The sequence below is a fragment of the Thalassophryne amazonica genome, chromosome 13 (assembly GCF_902500255.1).
Source record: "Thalassophryne amazonica chromosome 13, fThaAma1.1, whole genome shotgun sequence".
Lineage (NCBI taxonomy): Eukaryota > Metazoa > Chordata > Actinopteri > Batrachoidiformes > Batrachoididae > Thalassophryne > Thalassophryne amazonica.
The window spans coordinates 79510759-79533484 of NC_047115.1; the positions used below are offsets into that span (position 1 = coordinate 79510759).

The following is a 22726-nucleotide window of genomic DNA, read 5'->3' on the forward strand; positions in this document are numbered from 1 at the left end:
CACCATTTTAAATCAAATGACACCTCTTTCCAAATGTTGTAACACAGACTACAACAGACTAAAATGTTTTTTTTTTCCTCCCAAAATGAGACGTCCTGCATTCTTTATGAATTACATTGATGTTGACTTGCAGTGCAGCCGGCTGCAAGAGTTCAGCTCAGAGGTATGGAGTTAGATTGTGCCATTAATGTCTGAAAGGAAATGCTTTTTAGAAAAACTACAGATTTTGTTTATTTTTATTTATGTCCAGAGATCAAGGATCCAGTGACCAATTTCATATTTATTTACTTTAAGACTCATTAAAATGTTATTGACATAGAAAACTGTAAAGCCTACTTTTAGTACACAGAAAATTCACAGGAAGTATTGATAAGGGAATCTATAAAGATCGGATCGATAAGCGGAATCGATAATGGTATCAATATCGATAAAATCTTATGAATACCCATCCCTGAAGCTGAATTTATATAATTTATGTTAAAATGTGTTAGTTCTGCCAAAGACATTTAAAAAACACACAGAGATCTTTAAATGTTTAAAAAAAAAAAACCGATGTTTAAAATATGAGAAAAGATAATACTAGAAAATAGAAAGTTCTTTAAAAAACACTTTTAAAATGTTTGAAAAGGGTGTAAAATGTGTAAATGCATTGACAGTTCCTTAAAAACACAGAAATACTTTTAAATGTGTTTAAGATGTGTAAAAGAATAAAAACAAACACAAAGATGTTGAAATCTTGTGTATGTGTTTGGGGGGATTGGGGAGCACAGCTATTCATTTGTTCTCTGAGGGGGAGCTCACTCTCCCACACTTTGAAAACCCCTGCTTTATGAGATGTGGAACAGCTTTGAGGTAGAATTTACTCATGACAAGTGAGTAAGGCTGGTGTCTCATTGGGCTGTGACGGGCTATGAATGGCATCCGTCACAAAATTTGCGCAGTTTTCCATGAGGTTCGAATTTGTGCCCCATCCCCTTGCCTCAGGTCATGGGGCAACACCCACATGTTGCTTGATTTTTGAACAGACCAAAAATTTTGCCGCGATAAACCCCCATACCAAACCGTCAGGTGGGCTCATTACACAGTCTCTGCGACTTAGAATGTGCACAATATGTGAGACAACTTGTGAGGGGTTGACACACACTTTCCCTTTTATGACTGGAGAGGAACAGCGCTCCTGGAATTGACTGAACATTCCAGCGGCCTCCAGCCACCGAGATCAGCAGCCGGCCGGCACCCACCCAACGTGGACGCACATGAGCAAACTGGGTGTGTCCAGATTTATTTATTTATTTACTATTTAGAACACAGACATGGATTTAAGTTTAATGCTCCTGGTCAGTGCACACCCCCATGCACGGTGTGCTGGATGGACGATGTCAGCATTCTGGCTTCATTCTTTTCTTTTCTTTTTATCGGAAGGCTTCCACAAGGTCACGATGCCCGTGCGTCTCGGTCTGCCATCTTCTGAGGACACAAGTGGAAATTATGTTTAGTGCTCCTGGTTGGAGTACACCCCCGTGCATGCATGGACAGCATGCTGGACATCGCCTGTGCATTGAATGGGGACTATGCCAGCACTCCCCTTTTATCTTATTTATTATTTTTTTTTTTTATCAGAGCACTTCCAGAGGATCACAGAGCCTGTGCGTGCATGCAGTGGCGCTTCCATCAAATCACAGAAAGCAGCCAGTGGAGGATTGTGTGGTCATTTGCAGGAGGAGAGGACAGTCACCAGCTGGGACAATAATATTAACTTGTAGCACCTCCTGGACATTATTCTGAAAGTCTATAAGTGGCTTTCCATGTGTTTCTGTGTTTCTAATTATTATTTATTGTTGCTTTATTATTATTTTACTTTATTTTATTATTAATCTCAGTGCTTTTCTGCCTGAAGTCGGGGGAATTTTCACAGCTTCTTTCACATAATTACAACATAATAGTCTGCAGCCATCCTGAGCACTGTGTGTGTAAACATGTGCCATTTCAGCCACGTCAGTGGCGCTGAACATCCGTGAGAATGCCGTGCAGCAAATCCTCGTACCTGAAGACGACACGCCAGTGTTGCTCGACTTTTGCATGTGCGCTGCACGGCGTATCACTGCCTCTAGCGTAGTGTGTGTTTGGACAGCTCGAGATTTGTGGCCGTAATTTTTGCCACCACTCTGGACATCATTTAGGGGACAGTTGGCTGCTACGTGTGCATGTGTGGGAAGAACTCATTCAGTGACATTACATATGAGAAAGTTATTGATTTATTTATTTATTTTATTTCATTTGTTCCTGCTTTTGCGCAATGTCGTGTCTTCTCCTGTTCTCCACCAGCGGTGTCAGTGAGATATTACGCTAACATTTACTTTAAAAAGCAAGAACAAATTTGTCCTGTCAATTTCACTTTGAATTGTGTAGAATTGATGCCTATTTTTTTTTCTTTAAAGTAAATTTCACTCAACATATTTTTAATGTTCAAATGCTGTATCAAACACATTCTTTTTGTTTTAGTCCATTTTAAAAGGCCATGAAGATGAAAAAATGTGTGAAATCTCCTTCTGAGTTTCTTGATTTATATTGTAAATAATTCAACATTGCAGAACTAAATCCTTGAGATGGAAGCTTAAAATAAAGCCTGCAGGCTGACCATAAACCCTTCCTTTTGAATTTTGACAGAACATAGTGTTGCTCATTTGCTGTTCTGTGAGACAACTGTAAGATTGTTGATCAAATTAACTGACTGCAGGAGGGTGAATAAATTTTGCATGACAAAATTTGGCTTTAATCAATCCAAATCTGATTCCCTGTCTGTACCATCAAACCTGAAACACAGCACCAAAGTCAGTGGTGCATGGCTTTTTCATTTTGGAGCCTGGGTTAAAAGGTAACAAAGTATAACCACCTACATGACAGAAGTTGTGACAAGCATGCCACCCCTCTACAGATTAACACCGGTGCTTCTTTTTCATGCATGACACAAGCGGCATACTAACAATACATACTCCAACAACAGTAGATTAAATGGCAATAATAAAACTCTACTCCATCAGTGCACTAAAAAACCTAAATTAAAGAGCCGATAAGAGAAAAAAAACTTTCAACTTATATATGTGTTTTGTTTTTTTATTGCTTCTTCAAGAAACATTTTTTGACAGGTGCAACTTATACTCCGGAAAATATGTGAACTGATTTTCATGATACTTGGAGGATAATTTGTGTCCAAAATTCAACTCAAATTTGAGAACAATCTGCATAATGGGGTGAACAATGATTTTAGTTATTTCCTCTTACATCACTCACATCACTCATCTTTACCCACTTACTCCAATTCAGGGTCACTGGGTCCTCTTAACATTGCAAGTGATTTTTTTTCCCCTAATTTTTTCCTTGTCTTTTCGACAATGTCATCAATTACTGAACAGATGCTAAAGAATACATTACCTTATGAAGCAACTTCAGAAAAGATCAACTCTCCTTTCTTTGTCATTAACTTTGTGAAATATGAGTTTTTTTAACATTTGTGTCAATTTTGAAAGGAAAAATCAAGCACGGATCCTATTAAGAAAGATAAAAAAAAAAAAAAAAAAAAAAAAAAAATTTTGGTGAAGTTTAATTCATGTGATTTTTTTTTTCCTCAAAGGGGATATACTAATGTGTGACACCCTTGTTTTTTGTTTTTTTTTGAAACAGTATATTAAAATACTATATTATAGTTCTTAAATTATCCTCTTTATACGAAAAACAAATGTGACAACATAGTAAAGGTAATGTTAAAGAGTTTATCTTTTTTTAACCTTTATTTACCAGGTAAGGTATTAAGAAAAAAAAAAATATTATTTACAATAAGGACCTTTTCTGTTACTATCCCCTGCACCCAGCCTCACCTTCTGTTTGCCTATGCTGAGCCTCCAGACCCCCTGGCATTCAGGTCAACTCTGCTCACCACCCTGACCTTTGCACGTCTTTTACTTAAAGCTCTGAGTCTGGGGTCTGCATTTTGGGGTCCAATTCATACAATCTGTCTCACAGGTAAAGGGGGTGTCCCCAGACTCATTATTGAGTGTTGGGGATGTGCTAGTTGGGTAGCACAGACCTGGCCACATCATGATGAGGTTCCCTCAAACCTTCCCCCAACGTATTGTCATGGACCTGTTTTACAGCTACGTGGGCAGGAGAAGGATCAAGTGCCAGTCCCAGTTGGAACTCAAACCTTCTGCACAGAAGGCCAGTGCTGTACCCACTGAGGTCGCCATGGCCCCTCAAATTGACTAAATAAAAAAAACAAGGTCAAAATTGTGTATACCCTTTGGATATAAGACAATATGACAATATGGTTTGCATAGTCAGTTTTCTTTTGACAAGGCCAGGGATGAATACATGAACATTTCCAAGTCACTGACTATTTCACTGATGTCAGTCATTCAGGAATAGAAACAGTATGGTGACTGTATGGTAAATCTCTATACCATAGGAATTTCTCAAAATCAGAGCGATAGTGCTGACTCTGATTGTTTTTTTTTTCTCTGAATTAGTTATTTTTTCTTTGGGTGTGACTGGAAAAATTTGAAAACTACATCTTTTGTATTTGCATCACCACGTACACAGCATCATGGTGGAGTGGCGTAGAGAAGGATTTTCTTAAAAGAAGACTCGACACTTAACCTACATTTTGCCACAAGGCACATGGGAGACTGAAGACTCGTTCCAATCTCTTTCCGTGGATGGAATTGTTTCTCTGTGCCTCTCCACAATAATGCTGTCACTCCTGATGGAACAGACAAGATTTGCCCTATGCACACTGTTGCCCTTCTCACACAGAAGATGTGTGCATAGTGTTTAGAGGCACTTTATCACTCACCACCCAACTCGCCACAAACACGTCAATACTCAACGCAAACACATCATGTAATGTCACACCATGGCCAGCACTCGCTAGGGTGAGATGAGTGTTCTGTTCATGTTTAAAAACACTCACCACTCAGTTTCACTCAGCCGTTACAAGCATTTTGTGTGACAGGCTGTAAGCAACAATTTGTTTCAGAAACTGAAAAAAAATGGAAGAAAACACAACCAAAAATTGATAAAACTGCAGATAGAAGATGTGCTGTATTAAATGCCCTGATCCTTGCACACACCTATGAATCACATGGTGTGCACACACAGCAATCACACAATTCTAATTAATATTCATTCATTCATCTTCTACCGCTTAGTCCAATTAAGGATTGCGGGGGCTGGAGCCTATCCCAGCAGTCATAGGGCAAGAGGCAGGGAGGACAGGACACCAGTCTGTCACAGGGCCACAAACAAACACAGACACACACACACACACACACCCACCCACACACACACACACACACACCCCTAAGGACATTTTTTTTTTTTTAAGATTCCAATCCATATCTTGGATGGTGGGAGGAAACTGGAGCACCTGGAGGAAACCCACACAAACACGGGGAGAACATGCAAACTCCACACAGAAAGGCCACGTGAATTGAACCCACGACCTCTCGCTGTGAGGCAACAGTGCTAACCACTAAGCCACCGTGCTGCCCTAATTAAATATTGTCATTACTAATAAAGTATGACTTACCTTGGTCCCGATATGGAAGACCTTGTCAGGATTTCCCTCAGAGCCTGGTTTAACTTTGTTTTATGAGTGTCATGTGTTAGTTTCTCCACTAGATAGCACGCTCAGTTTTGTTTCACACTTGAATCAGATGAGTGACTGATTATTGATAGACTATTTAAAACCCTGACTTTCTGTTCATGTATTGCCGCGTGATGTGGCGCACCTCATCCCATGGAACACCAGTGCGAGCAGCTTCAGCAGCTCGCTCTATTTCCTGGTCGAAGACACCTTTGCATGCAGGAACCGTCGCATGCAGGAACCGTCACTTGCACGAACCATCACACCGGCATCTTGCAACACCTGCCCGTCGGTGAGATGTTTGTGGTGCACTCATACGAGCTCTACCCAGACAGAGCTTAATTCATTTGAAAGCTTGTCTCTTAGTCTTGTCCATCCAAATTGGAAGTCCCAAAAACCATTTTATTTGTTATTATCTATCGTCCACCTGTCGTTACTGTGAGTTTCTCTGTGAATTTTCAGACCTTTTGTCTGACTTAGTGCTTAGCTCAGATAAGATAATTATAGTGGGGCGATTTTAACATCCACACAGATGCTGAGAATGACAGCCTCAAACACTGCATTTAATCTATTATTAGACTCTATTGGCTTTGCTCAAAAAGTAAATGAGTCCACCCACCACTTTAATCATATCTTAGATCTTGTTCTGACTTATGGTATGGAAATAGAAGACTTAACAGTATCCCTGAAACTCCCTTCTGTCTGATCATTTCTTAATAACATTTACATTTACTCTGATGGACTACCCAGCAGTGGGGAATAAGTTTCATTACACTAGAAGTCTTTCAGAAAGCGCTGTAACTAGGTTTAAGGATATGATTCCTTCTTTATGTTCTCTAATGCCATATACCAACACAGTGCAGAGTAGCTACCTAAACTCTGTAAGGGAGATAGAGTATCTCGTCAATAGTTTTACATCCTCATTGAAGACAACTTTGGATGCTGTAGCTCCTCTGAAAAGAGAGCTTTAAATCAGAAGTGTCTGACTCCGTGGTATAACTCACAAACTCGTAGCTTAAAGCAGATAACCCGTAAGTTGGAGGGGAAATGGCGTCTCACTAATTTAGAAGATCTTCACTTAGCCTGGAAAAAGAGTCTGTTGCTCTATAAAAAAGCCCTCCGTAAAGCTAGGACATCTTTCTACTCATCACTAATTGAAGAAAATAAGAACAACCCCAGGTTTCTTTTCAGCACTGTAGCCAGGCTGACAAAGAGTCAGAGCTCTATTGAGCTGAGTATTCCATTAACGTTAACTAGTAATGACTTCATGACTTTCTTTGCTAACAAAATTTTAACTATTAGAGAAAAAATTACTCATAACCATCCCAAAGACACATCGTTATCTTTGACTGCTTTCAGTGATGCCGGTATTTGGTTAGACTCTTTCTCTCCGATTGTTCTGTCTGAGTTATTTTCATTAGTTACTTCATCCAAACCATCAACATGTTTATTAGACCCCATTCCTACCAGGCTGCTCAAGGAAGCCCTACCATTATTTAATGCTTCGATCTTAAATAGGATCAATCTATCTTTGTTAGTTGGCTATGTACCACAGGCTTTTAAGGTGGCAGTAATTAAACCATTACTTAAAAAGCCATCACTTGACCCAGCTATCTTAGCTAATTATAGGCCAATCTCCAACCTTCCTTTTCTCTCAAAATTCTTGAAAGGGTAGTTTTAAAACAGCTAACTGATCATCTGCAGAGGAATGGTCTATTTGAAGAGTTTCAGTCAGGTTTTAGAATTCATCATAGTACAGAAACAGCATTAGTGAAGGTTACAAATGATCTTCTTATGGCCTCGGACAGTGGACTCATCTCTGTGCTTATTCTGTTAGACCGCAGTGCTGCTTTTGATACTGTTGACCATAAAATTTTATTACAGAGATTAGAGCATGCCATAGGTATTAAAGGCACTGCGCTGCGGTGGTTTGAATCATATTTGTCTAATAGATTACAATTTGTTCATGTAAATGGGGAATCTTCTATACAGACTAAAGTTAATTATGGAGTTCCACAAGGTTCTGTGCTAGGACCAATTTTATTCACTTTATACATGCTTCCCTTAGGCAGTATTATTAGACGGTATTCTTAAATTTTCATTGTACGCAGATGATACCCAGCTTTATCTATCCATGAAGCCAGAGGACACACACCAATTAGCTAAACTGCAGGATTGTCCTACAGACATAAAGACATGGATGACCTCTAATTTCCTGCTTTTAAACTCAGATAAAACTGAAGTTATTGTACTTGGCCCCACAAATCTTAGAAACATGGTGTCTAACCAGATCCTTACTCTGGATGGCATTACCCTGACCTCTAGTAATACTGTGAGAAATCTTGGAGTCATTTTTGATCAGGATATGTCATTCAAAGCGCATATTAAACAAATATGTAGGACTGCTTTTTTGCATTTACGCAATATCTCTAAAATCAGAAAGGTCTTGTCTCAGAGTGATGCTGAAAAACTAATTCATGCATTTATTTCCTCTAGCTGGACTATTGTAATTCATTATTATCAGGTTGTCCTAAAAGTTCCCTAAAAAGCCTTCAGTTAATTCAAAATGCTGCAGCTAGAGTACTGATGGGGACTAGAAGGAGAGAGCATATCTCACCCATATTGGCCTCTCTTCATTGGCTTCCTGTTAATTCTAGATAGAATTTAAAATTCTTCTTCTTACTTATAAGGTTTTGAATAATCAGGTCCCATCTTATCTTAGGGACCTCGTAGTACCATATCACCCCAATAGAGCGCTTCGCTCTCAGACTGCAGGCTTACTTGTAGTTCCTAGGGTTTGTAAGAGTAGAATGGGAGGCAGAGCCTTCAGCTTTCAGGCTCCTCTCCTGTGGACCCAGCTCCCAATTCAGATCAGGGAGACAGACACCTCTCTACTTTTTAAGATTAGGCTTAAAACTTTCCTTTTTGCTAAGCTTATAGTTAGGGCTGGATCAGGTGACCCTGAACCATCCCTTAGTTATGCTGCTATAGACGTAGACTGCTGGGGGGTTCCCATGATGCACTGTTTCTTTCTCTTTTTGCTCTGTATGCACCACACGCATTTAATCATTAGTGATCGATCTCTGCTCCCCTCCACAGCATGTCTTTTTCCTGGTTCTCTCCCTCAGCCTCCCAACCAGTCCCAGCAGAAGACTGCCCCTCCCTAAGCCTGGTTCTGCTGGAGGTTTCTTCCTGTTAAAAGGGAGTTTTTCCTTCCCACTGTAGCCAAGTGCTTGCTCACAGGGGGTCGTTTTGACCGTTGGGGTTTTACATAATTATTGTATGGCCTTGCCTTACAATATAAAGCGCCTTGGGGCAACTGTTTGTTGTGATTTGGCGCTATATAAAAAAATTGATTGATTGATTGATTGAGTTGTTGTACGTATTTGCACTATGTGTGAAGGGGCCCTAAACACAGTATACAGCATCACAAATAATCACTGCATATATCCAAAACTATTGTTGTTACCAAACATTCAAGAGTAGCATGGCTCCTATCAAAACAGCCATGGTCGACTGGTTCCTGCTTTCTCCACTAGGGTGGAAAGGAGGCCGGCAATATGCAGCAAATTATTTCACTGGCTGAGAGCGCTTTGCACTGAGCACTTCTGATTGGCTCACACAGATGCAAGCTATTTATAGCACTGGATGCTTCCCTCCTCCTCTGTGCTCATTTTTATAGATTTTTATTTTTCACCACATAAAACTGTATTCATAAAAAAAACACGCAAAATTAAAGCAGAAAAGCAAAATAAATAAATACCCTCACTTCCACTATGTGACAGATTTTCTGCCTCGTTTTACCACTGTGCCTGCCTCCTTTTCCGCCCTAGCGTTGGAAGCAGGGATCAGCCAGTAGACAGAGCTGTGAATTGAGGATGAATGAGTTTGTTGTGACAGAAGGACAGAGAGAGAGAGAGAGAGAGCACAAAAGAAGAGAGAAAATAACTGTGCTCAGACACATGAAGCAGAAATGTTAACCCTCTGGGGTCCAAGGGCATTTTTTGGACAGTTCACTCGCCTGGCATAAATGTTTTATTATTGCTGTTAACAGCTCTCCCTGCATCCCACAATCATGTTTTATGTCTCTTTTTTTTTTCAGGACAACCTATGCTTTCAGATATATATGTTTTTGTTGTGTTTTATAAGTGTAATAAAGGTTTACAATCAAAAATAGGCAACGAAAAAATAAAGCGAAAAATAATTTTCCACATACATTTATTCAAAACACACAGCAAACTATAATAAACAACTGTTTTGACACTTTATAAAGGTAATTTGAGGTCTTGTGTGAAAGACTGTACAACAAAAGGTTCAACAATAAACACAAATGCACATTTTGAACAATATATACAAAATGGTCTATCCGTTTTGTTGTCCATTGATATGGTAACAGTGCTTTATGCCGAGAAAGCAACAGAGTTATCCAGTAACATTCACATGCAAACTAGTGGAGCAATCCTGACAGTCTTTGTTTGAGCATGTGAGATTGTCATCAGATGCTCTCCATCTGCTACTGCTTTCACTGATCGCTGTGCATAATGGCACACGGTACACTGAGTATGTACTAATAGTATGTACTCATTGGAGCACCCAGGGGGCTATTCAAACGGGCCCACTAGTAACATATCACTCCTGAAAATGATCTTTGGCTTTTCCCATGAGGTAAATCTGCCCTACTATTGGATATTGGAAAACCATGTGACAGTGAACCAATTCCGACCTGGACACTCACATTGCCACAATCATCACCATAAATTCTATGAGGAGTACAAAGATGGCCGATGGCTGGCTCGAATGTCCGCGGAGTTAACTTTTCAGCAAAAAAAGTAAGTTTCTATCTCATATCATCAAAAAGTTATTTATAATTTAGTAAAGCTTGGTCTTAGCCGTCATATACGACAGCGAGGGCCCCAGAGGGTTAACCAGAGAAACAACAAACAATGCACAACACCCAGATTTCCTCATACGACCATAAAAACAACGAAAAATATCATAAACACAAATAACACAATTAGAATTATTAAATTCCAGGCAACTTATTGGACTTGTACTTGACACACAAAGACTGACAACCCAGACCACAGATGCCACTCACACCGGCATCAATAATATATAGCGAGAAAAAATTGTGGACATAAAAATCATTATAACTTCACAAAACTTTTCATCACTTGAAGGCATCTGCCTTTCTTTCTCCATAAATAGTTGAATACAGTCATTTAGTCCACGAACAAATCAGTTACTTCTCCTTTAACAACTGTCTATTAAAAAAGAAACAAGTGATGTTTAAAAACTTAAAGGCAACATTATGCATTTGAAAATTAACAATATTAAAGAAAACGGCTCTCTGATCCACACACACACACAATACTGATGCCACTGTAAGACACCTAGACACTGGCTGAAAGGTTCCAGAATCTCAGAGAACACACTCAGCGTGGCAAACTTGAAATCTGATTGGTTAAAGAATAATCACAACATCCGTCCCATTTGTTTTAATAGCAGATGGAATCAATTAAAATTTCGAAGGACTCATATAAGACTTTCAGCCAGACAATAAGTGGAAAGCTGATTGGATAGTCCATAGATGTATGCTCCATATGAGCTGATCTGGAGAAGCACAGCTCAGAGAGACTGAAGTTATTTCAAGGCTATAAATAAATGACAGTGAAGATTAAATGAGTAAATAAATGGCTGCAATGATTTTTGTAAAATACATGTAACATCCATCCACTTTCAAAACCTGCTTATTCCAATTACGTTTCACTGGGGGTGTTTGGGTCACAGAGTAAATGTGGGGTTTACCATGGACGGGGCACCAGTCTATCACAGGGCCACATAAAGACAAACAAACACATTCACACTCTCACTCACACGTATGGTCAATTTAGAGTAGCCAGTTGACCTACCCTGCACTGGGAGAAGATGCAAACCCCAAACAAAAATGACCATGTTGGAAGCAAAACTGGGACCTTCTCACTCTGAGGCAACAGTGCTAACCACTAAGCCACCATTCTGGCCTCATACATGTAACAAGAATGTCCACTTGATCTTATCTAAGCCAGTAAGGAAGAACTTGTTGGCACTAACGGTTCCACCGCTTGTCGCCAACATGTGAATGCAGCATTACAGCTGAAATACATATTTCCATGGAGAAGTGAGTGAGACGATGCCAGTCTTTTACCTGTGGTGCACAATGTAGGTGATGATGGAGGCGAAGAGGCAGAGCAACATGACCGCTGTGCAGGCATACACAACCGGGTGCAAAAACTCCCCAGGGTAAGGGGGAAAAGGCAGCACCTTCTTCAGATCCTGAGAGAAAAAAGACAAACACACCAGAGATCAGGCAGATGTTGTCGTTAACAAGAAAATAATCTGCGAGCAAAAGAGGGCCTGCAGAGGAAAAGAGGTCCAGGAAAACTACACCAATCAGACGATGATGTGATCTCTACATGCACAGATTCATGACAGGTCACTGATGAGATATGCACGCAAAATACAAATGAGCATCAAAGAAATGTGTTTGCGTTACAATGCCAACCAAATCAGCATAAAACAGAAACAACATCATTGAGTGAATATTTTCCTCTGCATTTACATTTGCTTTTCAGGCATTTAGCTGACACTCTGAATACAACAATAAGCTTCCTCCACTGCAAGCACACACACACACACACACACACACACACACACACACACACACACACACACACACACACACACACACACACACACACACACACACACACACAGAAAGAGACACCTAACAAAAGAAAATAAAATATTAATTTAAGTCCTGTTTTTGTGTTTCTAAAAGGCACATTGTTAACGGACGCTCATAATGGCCTTATCAACATCACATTTGATTTGCTATGTTATCTATTCTACAAGGAAAGGGTGCCAAGCAGATTTCTTCATAAAACACAAAAATAGCTATGGCTAAAACATCTGAGTTATTACTGCATCAGGAAGCAGCGCATCTGTTGTCATGAGCCGTGTGTCTATTGCCAATGAATCTGTCACGTTTCAGATCTGTCACAGCTAGCAATCAATAAATAAACAAACATCTACGAATGTGAATATGTGCTAAGTGTTGACAAGTTTTGAGCATCTCCAAATGGAAACCGATGGATTGCCTACTCCGGGTAGGGAATACGGCCTTGCTCCAAGTGAAGGAGTTCAAGTACCTTGGGATCTTGTTCATGAGTGAGGGGACGATGGAGCGTGAGATTGGCGCAACAGGGGCGGTACTGCATTCGCTCTACCGTACTGTTGTGACGAAAAGGGAGCTGACCCAAAAGGCAAAGCTCTCAATCTACTAGTCAATCTTCATTCTTACTCTCACCTATGGTCATGAGGATTGGGTCATGACCGAAAGAACTAGATTGCGGGTGCAAGCGGCTGAAATAGGCTTCCTCAGGAGGTTGGCTGGTGTCTCCCTTAGCGATAGGGTGAGAAGTTCGGTCAACTCAGAGCTCGGAGTAAAGTCGCTGCTCCTTCGCATTGAAAGGAGCCAGCTGAGGTGGTTCGGGCATCTGGTAAGAATGTCTCCTGGCTGCCTCCCTAGGGAGGTATTCCAGGCACATCCATCTGGGAGGAGACTGGCCTGGAACGCTTCGGGATCCCTCAGTCAGAGGTGGTCAATATAGCACAGGAAAGGGAAGTCTGGGGTCCCCTGCTGGAGCTGTTGTCCCTGTGACCCGAACCCAGAAAAGTGGTTGAAGATGAGTGAGTGAGTGAGTGTTGTCAGGTGCTTTTTTTCCAAACAAAAATGTAATTAATGCCCAGTTATTCATAAGCCATCTACTTTCCAGTGCTTGAACATACCAAACATTGTAGCTATTAATTACCTCTACTAATGATGTAATAAATAGCTATCACAGCCAGCAGGTGCCTGATATTATATATTCAAAGCCAGGTTTCTTTTCTGATTGACTAAAAAAGTTACTGTATTGCACCCATTCACACATTCTGTCCATTGCTCAATTCCATTTTTTTTTTCTATTGCATATTAAATCCCATGTTTTGTCACATAGTTGGCACCATGTTGTTTCCCAAGGTAACACAAGATATCACATAGGCTAAACATTGCTTTTTCAGTTTATGCACTGCATCAAACATCACAAGATTTTAATAATGTTCAATTTGGAGATGTATAAGATAATAGCATGTTTTTGAAGTGTTGCTTAATAAAGCTGGCTTGGATGAATCCATCTTCTCATCTGTATTTTTTGCTGAAAAATACCAGTGTTGGGTATAATGCTCTATTTTAATCCCAGTACATTTGCCTGTAATGTGGTAATGTACGTATGTTACTGTTAGAAATTCAGTTTCACACTACATTTCCTAAAAGCATACACAAAGATGGCTGGTTTTGTCTGAACATCATCCAGTGTGAAGTTGACTGGCTCGCTGTGACTGTTTACCCTCATGATGAAGCCTTAGAATGAGTGAAGAAAGAGTAGAACTCTTTCAATTCCAAAGGGTTTGTCTGTCAGTGTCCTTTCTGATGGAATGTTCAGTGGAACAGTGCAAGCTTCAATGAAATACGTTGTATAAAATGGAGGCAAAACATTTGGATTAAAGAGCTTTGTTCATTTGCTATTGACCTACGGCATATGTAAGTCCAACATCTGTGAATTCCTTTTTTTTATTGATGTAACTTGTTTTAATAGCTGTCATAGAAATTTCAAAGTGCATGGGAGTGTGTGTGTGTGTTTAGTATAGTTTTGGGAGACATTTGCATTAAAATTCTGTTTGTTTTAATGAGCATGAATCAAATGCATTCACAGAGCTTTTAAATGTGTAAAACTAAAAATACAGTATTGGTGTAAGTATGTCAGATTTGTGTTAAGCCCAATTTTTGCTATTCCGTCACCACACAGATCCATCTGAATCATTGCAAACCCTCTCTGAGCACCTCTTCATAGCCTGACGCACACATCCCAAAAATCTATACCACAAGTCAAAATGACAGAGACCGCATGGACTGTGATTAGTCACTTTTCCGGTTTCACTCATTTATCTCCTGCCATATTTAAAACTGTTTGCTGTGCACCTGGCAATTACATTTCAATCATGGATCAAAATAGATGAACATTTGGCAAAGGAACTTTGCAAATACTATGACTATCTTTACAACATGGTGTCGAAAAACCACAAAGACGCTCAAATGACCAGTAATTCATAGAGAGAAATTGTGCATAATGTTGGTTTGGTGATTGATGATTGAACAAAGACATGGAGGTTGTTGACAGATAAATTTGTCTAGCTCAAGAAAAAATGACCAGCAGTGGTGATGTAGGCAGCAAGAAAGTTCCTGCCTTGTCCATCATATTCTTCGTGTCTCACCCACAACTGTTTTGGTGGTAAATTGCACTATGACACCCACCAACACAAGGGAGAATGTTGAAATGGTCACACCCACGTTGATGCGATTGCGTGCCCATGGAGTTATGGAGTTGTAGAAGCATAAATAGGCCATTAAAAATGAGAGTGAGACAGAGAGAGAGAGTATACACACACACACACACACACTTCCATGCAAGTAAAGGACATTGTTATACAGTGCACATAGGTTTAATGTTTTGTGATAGGTTGTTTTTGAGTAATGCAAAAGTAGCGAGTAATGTAACGTTACCAATGTATCATGCTAACAAGTTATCACATTTTTACGGAGTATACGTCAGACTGGAGTATAAGTTGCACCTGTCATAAAATGCCTCTTGAAGAGTAAAAAAGCCATGTATAATTTGCAAGTATAAATTTCACCAGACTATTAGTTGCATCTCTTTCTGTGTTATGAGCTCTGTGTAATTTTGTAGTGTGTTTTTTTTGTTTGTTTTTTTTATTTCTGGCATTTTTGTTCTTTCATTATTAGAGTTTAGAGTTTGTTTTGTGCTTTGATTCTTCTATATAAATAGTCGTTATAATTACTATTATTAATAACAAAAAAAATCAGTATACAAGTCACACTGGAGTATAAGTCGCAGGGCCTCCCAAACCAGCAAAAAAAACTGCAAAATATATTCCACAAAATATGGTATATAAAAAATTATACATTATTTCTTTAATGTATTGCAAGTAGTGATTAAGGTACACCATATTTTCCGGAGTATAAGTTGCAGGGTTTTTACTAGTTTGGGAGGTCCTGTGACTTATACTTCAATGTGACTTATATTTAAAATTCACAATACTTATGTACATGTGATTTCTTTGTTTGTTTTTTTAATTATTATTATTTTTAATAAATTTGTAACAAACTTAAAAAAATCATGTTTTCATTATGGGGTATTGTGTGTAGAATCTTGAGGAAAAAATAAATAGTTTCTTCCATTTCTTAATAAGGCTATAACAAAATGTGGAAAAAGTGAAGCGCTTTCTGGATGTACTATATAGTACATGTTTTTTCCTCATTAACAGGCATTTTTTGACAAATGCTACTTGTACTCCAGTGCTACTTACAGTAGTGTTCAGAATAATAGCAGTGCTATGTGACTAAAAAGATTAATCCAGGTTTTGAGTATATTTCTTATTGTTACATGGGAAACAAGGTAAAAGGTAAAAAAAGTAGAAAAGGGGGTGTTCACAATAATAGTAGCATCTGCTGTTGACACTACAAAATCAAAACTATTATGTTCAAACTGCTTTTTTAGCAATCCTGTGAATCACTAAACTAGTATTTAGTTGTATAACCACAGTTTTTCATGATTTCTTCACATCTGCGAGGCATTAATTTTGTTGGTTTGGAACCAAGATTTTGCTCATTTACTAGTGTGCTTGGGGTCACTGTCTTGTTGAAACACCCATTTCAAGGGCATGTCCTCTTCAGCATAAGGCAACATGACCTCTTCAAGTATTCTGACATATCTAAACTGATCCATGAAACCTGATATGCGATATATAGGCCCAACACCATAGTAGGAGAAACATGCACATATCATGATGCTTGCACCACCGTGCTTCAGTGTCTTCACTGTGAACTGTGGCTTGAATTCAGCATTTGGGGGTCATCTCACAAACTGTCTGCGGCCCTTGGACCCAAAAAGAACAATTTTACTGTCATCAGTCTACAATATATTCCTCCATTTCTATTTAGGCCAGTTGATGTGTTCTTTGGTAAATTGTACCTCTTCTGCACATCTTTTATTTAACAGAGGGACTTTGTGGGGGATTCTTGCAAATAAATTAGCTTCACAAAGGCGTCTTCTAACTGTCACAGCACTTACAGGTAACTCCAAACTGTCTTTGATCATCCTGGAGCTGATCAATGGGTGAGCCTTTGCCATTCTGGTTATTCTTCTATCCATTTTGATGGTTGTTTTCCATTTTCTTCCACGCATCTGTTTTTTTTTTTTTTTTTTCCACTTTAAAGCATTGGAGTTCATTGTATATGAACAGCCTATAATTTTTTGCACCTGCGTATAAGTTTTCCCCTCTCCAATCAACTTTTTAATCAAACTACACTGTTCTTCTGAACAATGTCTTGAACGTCCCATTTTCCTCAGGCTTTCAAAGAGAAAAGCATGTTCAACAGGTGCTGGCTTCATCCTTAAATAGGGGACACCTGATTCACACGTTTGTTCCACAAAATTGACGAACTCACTGACTGAATGCTGCACTACTATTATTGTGAACACCCCCTTTTCTACTTTTTTTTTTTACTAATAGCCCAGTTTCCTAGCCTTAAGAGTGTGCATATCATGAATGCTTGGTCTTGTTGGATTTGTGAGAATCTACTGAATCTACTGGTACCTTGTTTCCAATGTAACAATAAGAAATATACTCAAAACCTGGATTAATCTTTTTAGTCACATAGCACTACTATTATTCTGAACACTACTGTACACTCCAGAAAATACAATCGATGCAGAGAATGCACTTTTGTAACAGTGTTAAGTAAAACTGAATCACAATGTGTCTGGAGCTGTTGTTGTGTGTTACATCTGCTGTGGACAGATGACAGAGATGTGACAGAGGCAGACAGTGGGCAGCGGGTGTCCTGGGTTAATCCACAGCACTAGAAATGAACTCCAAAGCTGCTGTCACATCTACACACTGCGCCTCACTCTGTGCCACCGGCAGCTGCACAGCCGACGGCAATGTCGTGATTTTGGAATTGCTAAATCAAGCACACCTTATATTCATAAAGTAGCCAGCTCAGCGTGAGACGTGTCTGGGCAAGTGATCCACATATACGTGGTCTATTAGATAATAAACCGACCCTTTTATTTTTTTTTTAACTATATGGATTTGAATGACGTGCGATTACACCAATCATGCTTGAACCCTCGTGCGCATGCGTGAGTTTTTTCACGCGTGTCGGTGACGTCATTTCCCTGTGGGCAGGCCTTGAGTGAGATGTGGTCCCTCCCTCTCGGCTGAATTCCTTTGTTTCACACGCTGCTCGAGACGGCGCGCATTGCTTTATCAACATTTTTTCTGGACCTGTGAGGAAAACCTGTGAGTGGACACTATTCGAGAAATTAAGCTGGTTTTCGGTGAAAAGTTTAACGGCTGATGAGAGATTATGGGGTGTTTCTGTCGGTGTAAGGACTTCCCACGCAGCGGGACGTCATGCAGCGCTTCCAGGCACCGTCGTCGGCCTGTTTCGACCTGAAAACATCCTAATTTAAGGCTTAAGTCACCCAGGACGTCGTGAGAGAACAGAGAAGATTCAGAAGAGGCCGGCATGAGGACTTTATGCGGACATTCCACTGTTTAAGAACATTTTGTAATGAAAGACATGCGCGCAAATTCGCCGAGTCGTTTCCGTGACGACTCGGCAAATCTGTGTGTGCCGCGACAGGAAAAACACCTCCGTGTTGAAAACCATTTGTAAAATTCAGGCGGCTTTTGATGGCTTTCAACAAGTGAGTAACTGAGAAATTGTTTAACAGCTTGGGCATGTTCCAACTTGCCCGTTAAGGTTTCCAATGGAGGTGTTTTTCTTATCGCGACCCCCCGCGGTTGGGTCCGGCCCGACATGCGACTCTGCCTGCACGTTCTTTCATTACAAAATGTCCGTTAACAATGGAATGTCCGAATAAAATCCTCATGCCGACTTCTTCTGAAAGTTCTCTGTTCTCTGACGACTTACTGGGTTAACAGAGCCTGAAATGTGGAAGTTTTCAACTTGAAACGGTGAGACGCTGCCGCCTCGAAGCGCAGATTGCCGTCAGGCACCGTGGGCCGTCCTTAAAGCGACAGTTACAGACCAAAATCTCTCATCAGCCGTTAAAATTTTTACCGAAAACCAGCTGAATTTATCGAATGGTGTCCACTCAGTTGTGCCTTACAGTTTTGAAAAAAAATTTATCAAACAAAGCAGCAGTCTCTGAGCCATTCCTAAACAATGAAAAAACGACGAGAGGGTGGACCACTCCTCACTCAAAGACTGCCCACAGGCGAATGACGTAACCGACAGGCGTGAAAAAACTCTTGCATGCCCACGAGGGTTCAAGCATGTCTGATGTAATCACATGTGATTCAAATCCATATGGTTTTTGAAAAAAAATAATAAGGTTGGATACTTTTCTAATAGACCTCGTATATGCTGTCTGACTTCATCACCGTCTCTGTGAAAAGCCTCGCTTTTTCTCCCCTCTCTGTGTTTATCGAGAGGTCATGACATTGAGCTGAGCGCAGTACTCACTGAGCTCAGAGGAAAGTTTGGGGGACTTTGGGGAGATGTGGAGGCGGAAAGTGTGCGGCAGCCCTCATCACTGACTCTAATGAAGCCTTCCCTCTGCTTCAGCCTGGCAAGGGAAGAGCAGGACTCTGGAACCAAGAGAGCAGTTTGACTTCTGTCCAAGATATAAGGACGATTAATCACAATTTAACCTGACAAGTGCTAATTATTGAGATGTTTGATCTCATGTTTCTCAGACATCACTTAGTCCTTCCTTAAATTATCTTACACTGAAGACTGAGCCTTTGAAGGTGCTTTTTTTTGGCTTCTGTTTGCAGGCTGCTCTGTTTCTCTTGTGCTTATTTCAAACTGCAGACATAAAACAGACCACTTCTTTGACAGTACAAAATGATTTCCAGGAGCAAATGAAAAATTATTACTGGCAGAAACGAGTGTATCTGTTTGGTACTTGTTATTTTTGTTTGCTTTAACTGTTACTGCATGTCACTGTCTGTGACTTGTCTGTTTTTTTGTACAGACATTTACACAAGTATCCAAAAAAAACCAAAAAAAAAACAGTGAGAACTTCCATTACATGCATTTTCAGAATACCAAAAAACACCATCAGCAGACACAGCCCAGGTAAACTTTATCTTTTAAAAGAAGCCCCCCCCCTTCCCTGTTCTTTGTTGCCATAACAACTGATGCGATGGAAGTAATGTTCTTAGACAGAACTCTATGCCATTTTTTTAGGAATGGACAGTTGGACGATTCCATCATCCAGGTGCTGATGAGTGTCCAACATTGCAATGTGGTGGCACCATTGTGAAGCTATATACCCCCACCCCACCACCACCACCATAATATACATTTGTTTGTGGTGATGTCTATGGTACACTAAAATAAATGATACTTTGGATCAACTTAAAAAAATTGATGTAATTTGTTACAGCTGATTTTTTTAGTTTCTCACAATGTATATTTATGATTTTGTAAAGTGATTCCAGCAGATTTAAACTGGAAACCACAATTTTCCATTAGACCAATGTAAATAAGTACTTTGAATGAAGTGCACTGTGTTTCACTTTTTGTTGTGAAAGTGTAGTAACACGGACCCACAACAGGGGGCGTAAATGAACAGACAATAGATGAGCCAAAAAATAACAATTTAATGTTGTGAATGTGCACAACGGAATACAGACAATTGCAGATTTAGAATCAAGTCAAATATACAAAGGTGACGTGTGGGCAGGCTCGAGGATGGAAGACGTCTGTCCAGAGAAGAGCCGGGCCCCACACGATTTCCACTGCCCACGGATCTGGAACACACCGGAGCTGCCAAGTCCTAAGTCTCCAGGTGGCCACCGTCTCCAGCTGTTAGATCTGGTACTGCTGGCAGGAAGCAGAAACAGTTTAATGGTGGGTGTGTGCACACCCAGCAAACAGTCAGCAAACACAGTCCCTCTTCTGGTGGGAAAAACACCTCCACCTCAAACACAGGAACACAGTTCGTGCAGTCCTTATGGAAATACTTAGCAAGTTTGGAGTGAGAAGTGAAATGCGTCAACTCCTCCCAAAATCCACAAACTCGGCTATCATCCACAACTTGGCTTCTAGCTGTAACTATATCACAAGCAACAACTGCAAAGGTTCAGACATAAGCAATGTGCATTCGGCACAAAATGGCTGAGAAGTTACCTGAGAGGTAGAACGATATCTCGGCAGTGAGGTGGAGTTGCTGCCCGGCTTTTGTGGAGATGGTGGTGATGAGTGACAGCTGGTGATGATGATGAGTGACAGCTGTCACTCCCGGTTGCTCCTGTGATGCAGTTGCGCCCCCTCGTGCCTGAAGACCGCACTTCAGGCAAGGCGCCCTCTGGTGGTGGGCCAGCAGTACCTCCTCTTCAGCAGCCCACACAACACTTTTTTCATTGTAGTTTCCTCTCACACCTTGGTGCCTTGTTGGCATGTTGTGTCAGGTGAGTAAGGAAGGCTAGATAGCTTATGACGGATGAGATCCCACCTCATAACTCGGGACAACACCATGATTACTTTGATGTCTCAGTGAGGCCCTGACTCACTACGTGGGCACCATTAGGCAGCATCAGGACAAGGTCAATTGATGGTTGCCTATGTGCCTACATGTTTGGCAGAAAATTAATTTGACTGGAATATTGGATCATAAAAGAGAATTGGATTATGCCAAAATGATCTTCATTGTTGACATGATAGAGTCATGTCAAGAGGGGGAGTTGTCAGATAATCCATCCATCCATCCATCCAATTTCTTCTGCTTTATCCGGAGTCAGGTCGTGGGGGCAGCAGCTCAAGCAAAGCCGCCCAGACTTCCCGATCCACACACACCTCCCCCAGGTCCTCCGGGAGACCACTGAGGCATTCCCAAGCCAGCTGCGAGACGTAGTCCCTCCAGCATGTCCTGGGTCTTCCCCGGGGCCTTCTCCCAATGGGACGTGCCTGGAACACCTCTCCAGCGAGGCGTCCAGGGGGCATCCTGAAAAGATGCCCGAGTCACCTCAGCTGACTCCTTTCGACGTGGAGGAGCAGCAGCTTGACTCCGAGTTCCTCCCGAGTGACCGAGCCCCTCGCCCTATCTCTAAGGGAGCGCCCAACCACCCTGCAGAGGAAACTCATCTCAGCCGCTTGTACTCGCAATCTCATTCTTTCGATCATAAGCCAAATCTCATGACCATAGGTGAGGGTCGGAACGTAGATCGATCGGTAAATCGAGAGCTTTGCCCCCCTGCTCAGCTCTCTCTCTGTGTCCAGTTTTCTTGCAGAGCACTGAATTATATCTGACACACCAAGAAAGGTTTGCCTCTCTGGATATGCTAGAGATGAATTGGCTGCTCCTACTCTGGAAAAAAAAAAAAAAAAAAAAAAAAAAAACTACTTTTCCTGCTGAGGAGGACTCTGCTGCTCCAAACATGCCCAGCCAAGTGGTGCTTGGGAAAATCAGTTGAGAGGCATTGTTGCTACATCTGTTAAGGTAAATTAGTAATAGCAAATGAATGAATTTATTATTTAATGAAAGAGTAGACATTTTAAAGAGTGTAATATCACGTTTGTCCCAACAGCCATGATTACATCATGCAATGCAATGCTTCACTGTAGACATCATGAATTTCCAATTAGGTAGACAATGCCCAACATAACCATTCATTCCATGCTGAAAAAAGAAATGTAGATGTTGGTACTCAGATGCCATTCTTTATTCATTCTCCAAGAAGAGATGGCAATTTGCTGTATTTATTTAATGGATAAAATGACGTTGACTACAATTCAGACATGCATATCGGTCAGTGGTTCCAAGTTCCAAAACTTTTTTCTGCAGGGTCCCATTTTCTAGATAAGAATATATTCTAGCCATCCCCCCCCACCCCCCCCCACCCCCCACCCCCCCACACACACACACACACTCTGCAATCTTTTTC

At 40.7% G+C, this 22726-nt stretch overlaps 1 protein-coding gene across 1 annotated transcript in view; it reads right to left on the bottom strand.

The window, feature by feature from the left end:
- The window catches only part of LOC117522767 (adhesion G protein-coupled receptor A3), a 1389271-nt gene that overhangs the window by 287786 nt on the left and 1078759 nt on the right, over positions 1 to 22726 (bottom strand). The window contains exon 15 of the mRNA XM_034184162.1: positions 11829 to 11956. Coding sequence (XP_034040053.1) covers positions 11829 to 11956 — 128 coding nt within the window. The remainder of the gene's footprint in view (positions 1 to 11828; positions 11957 to 22726) is intronic.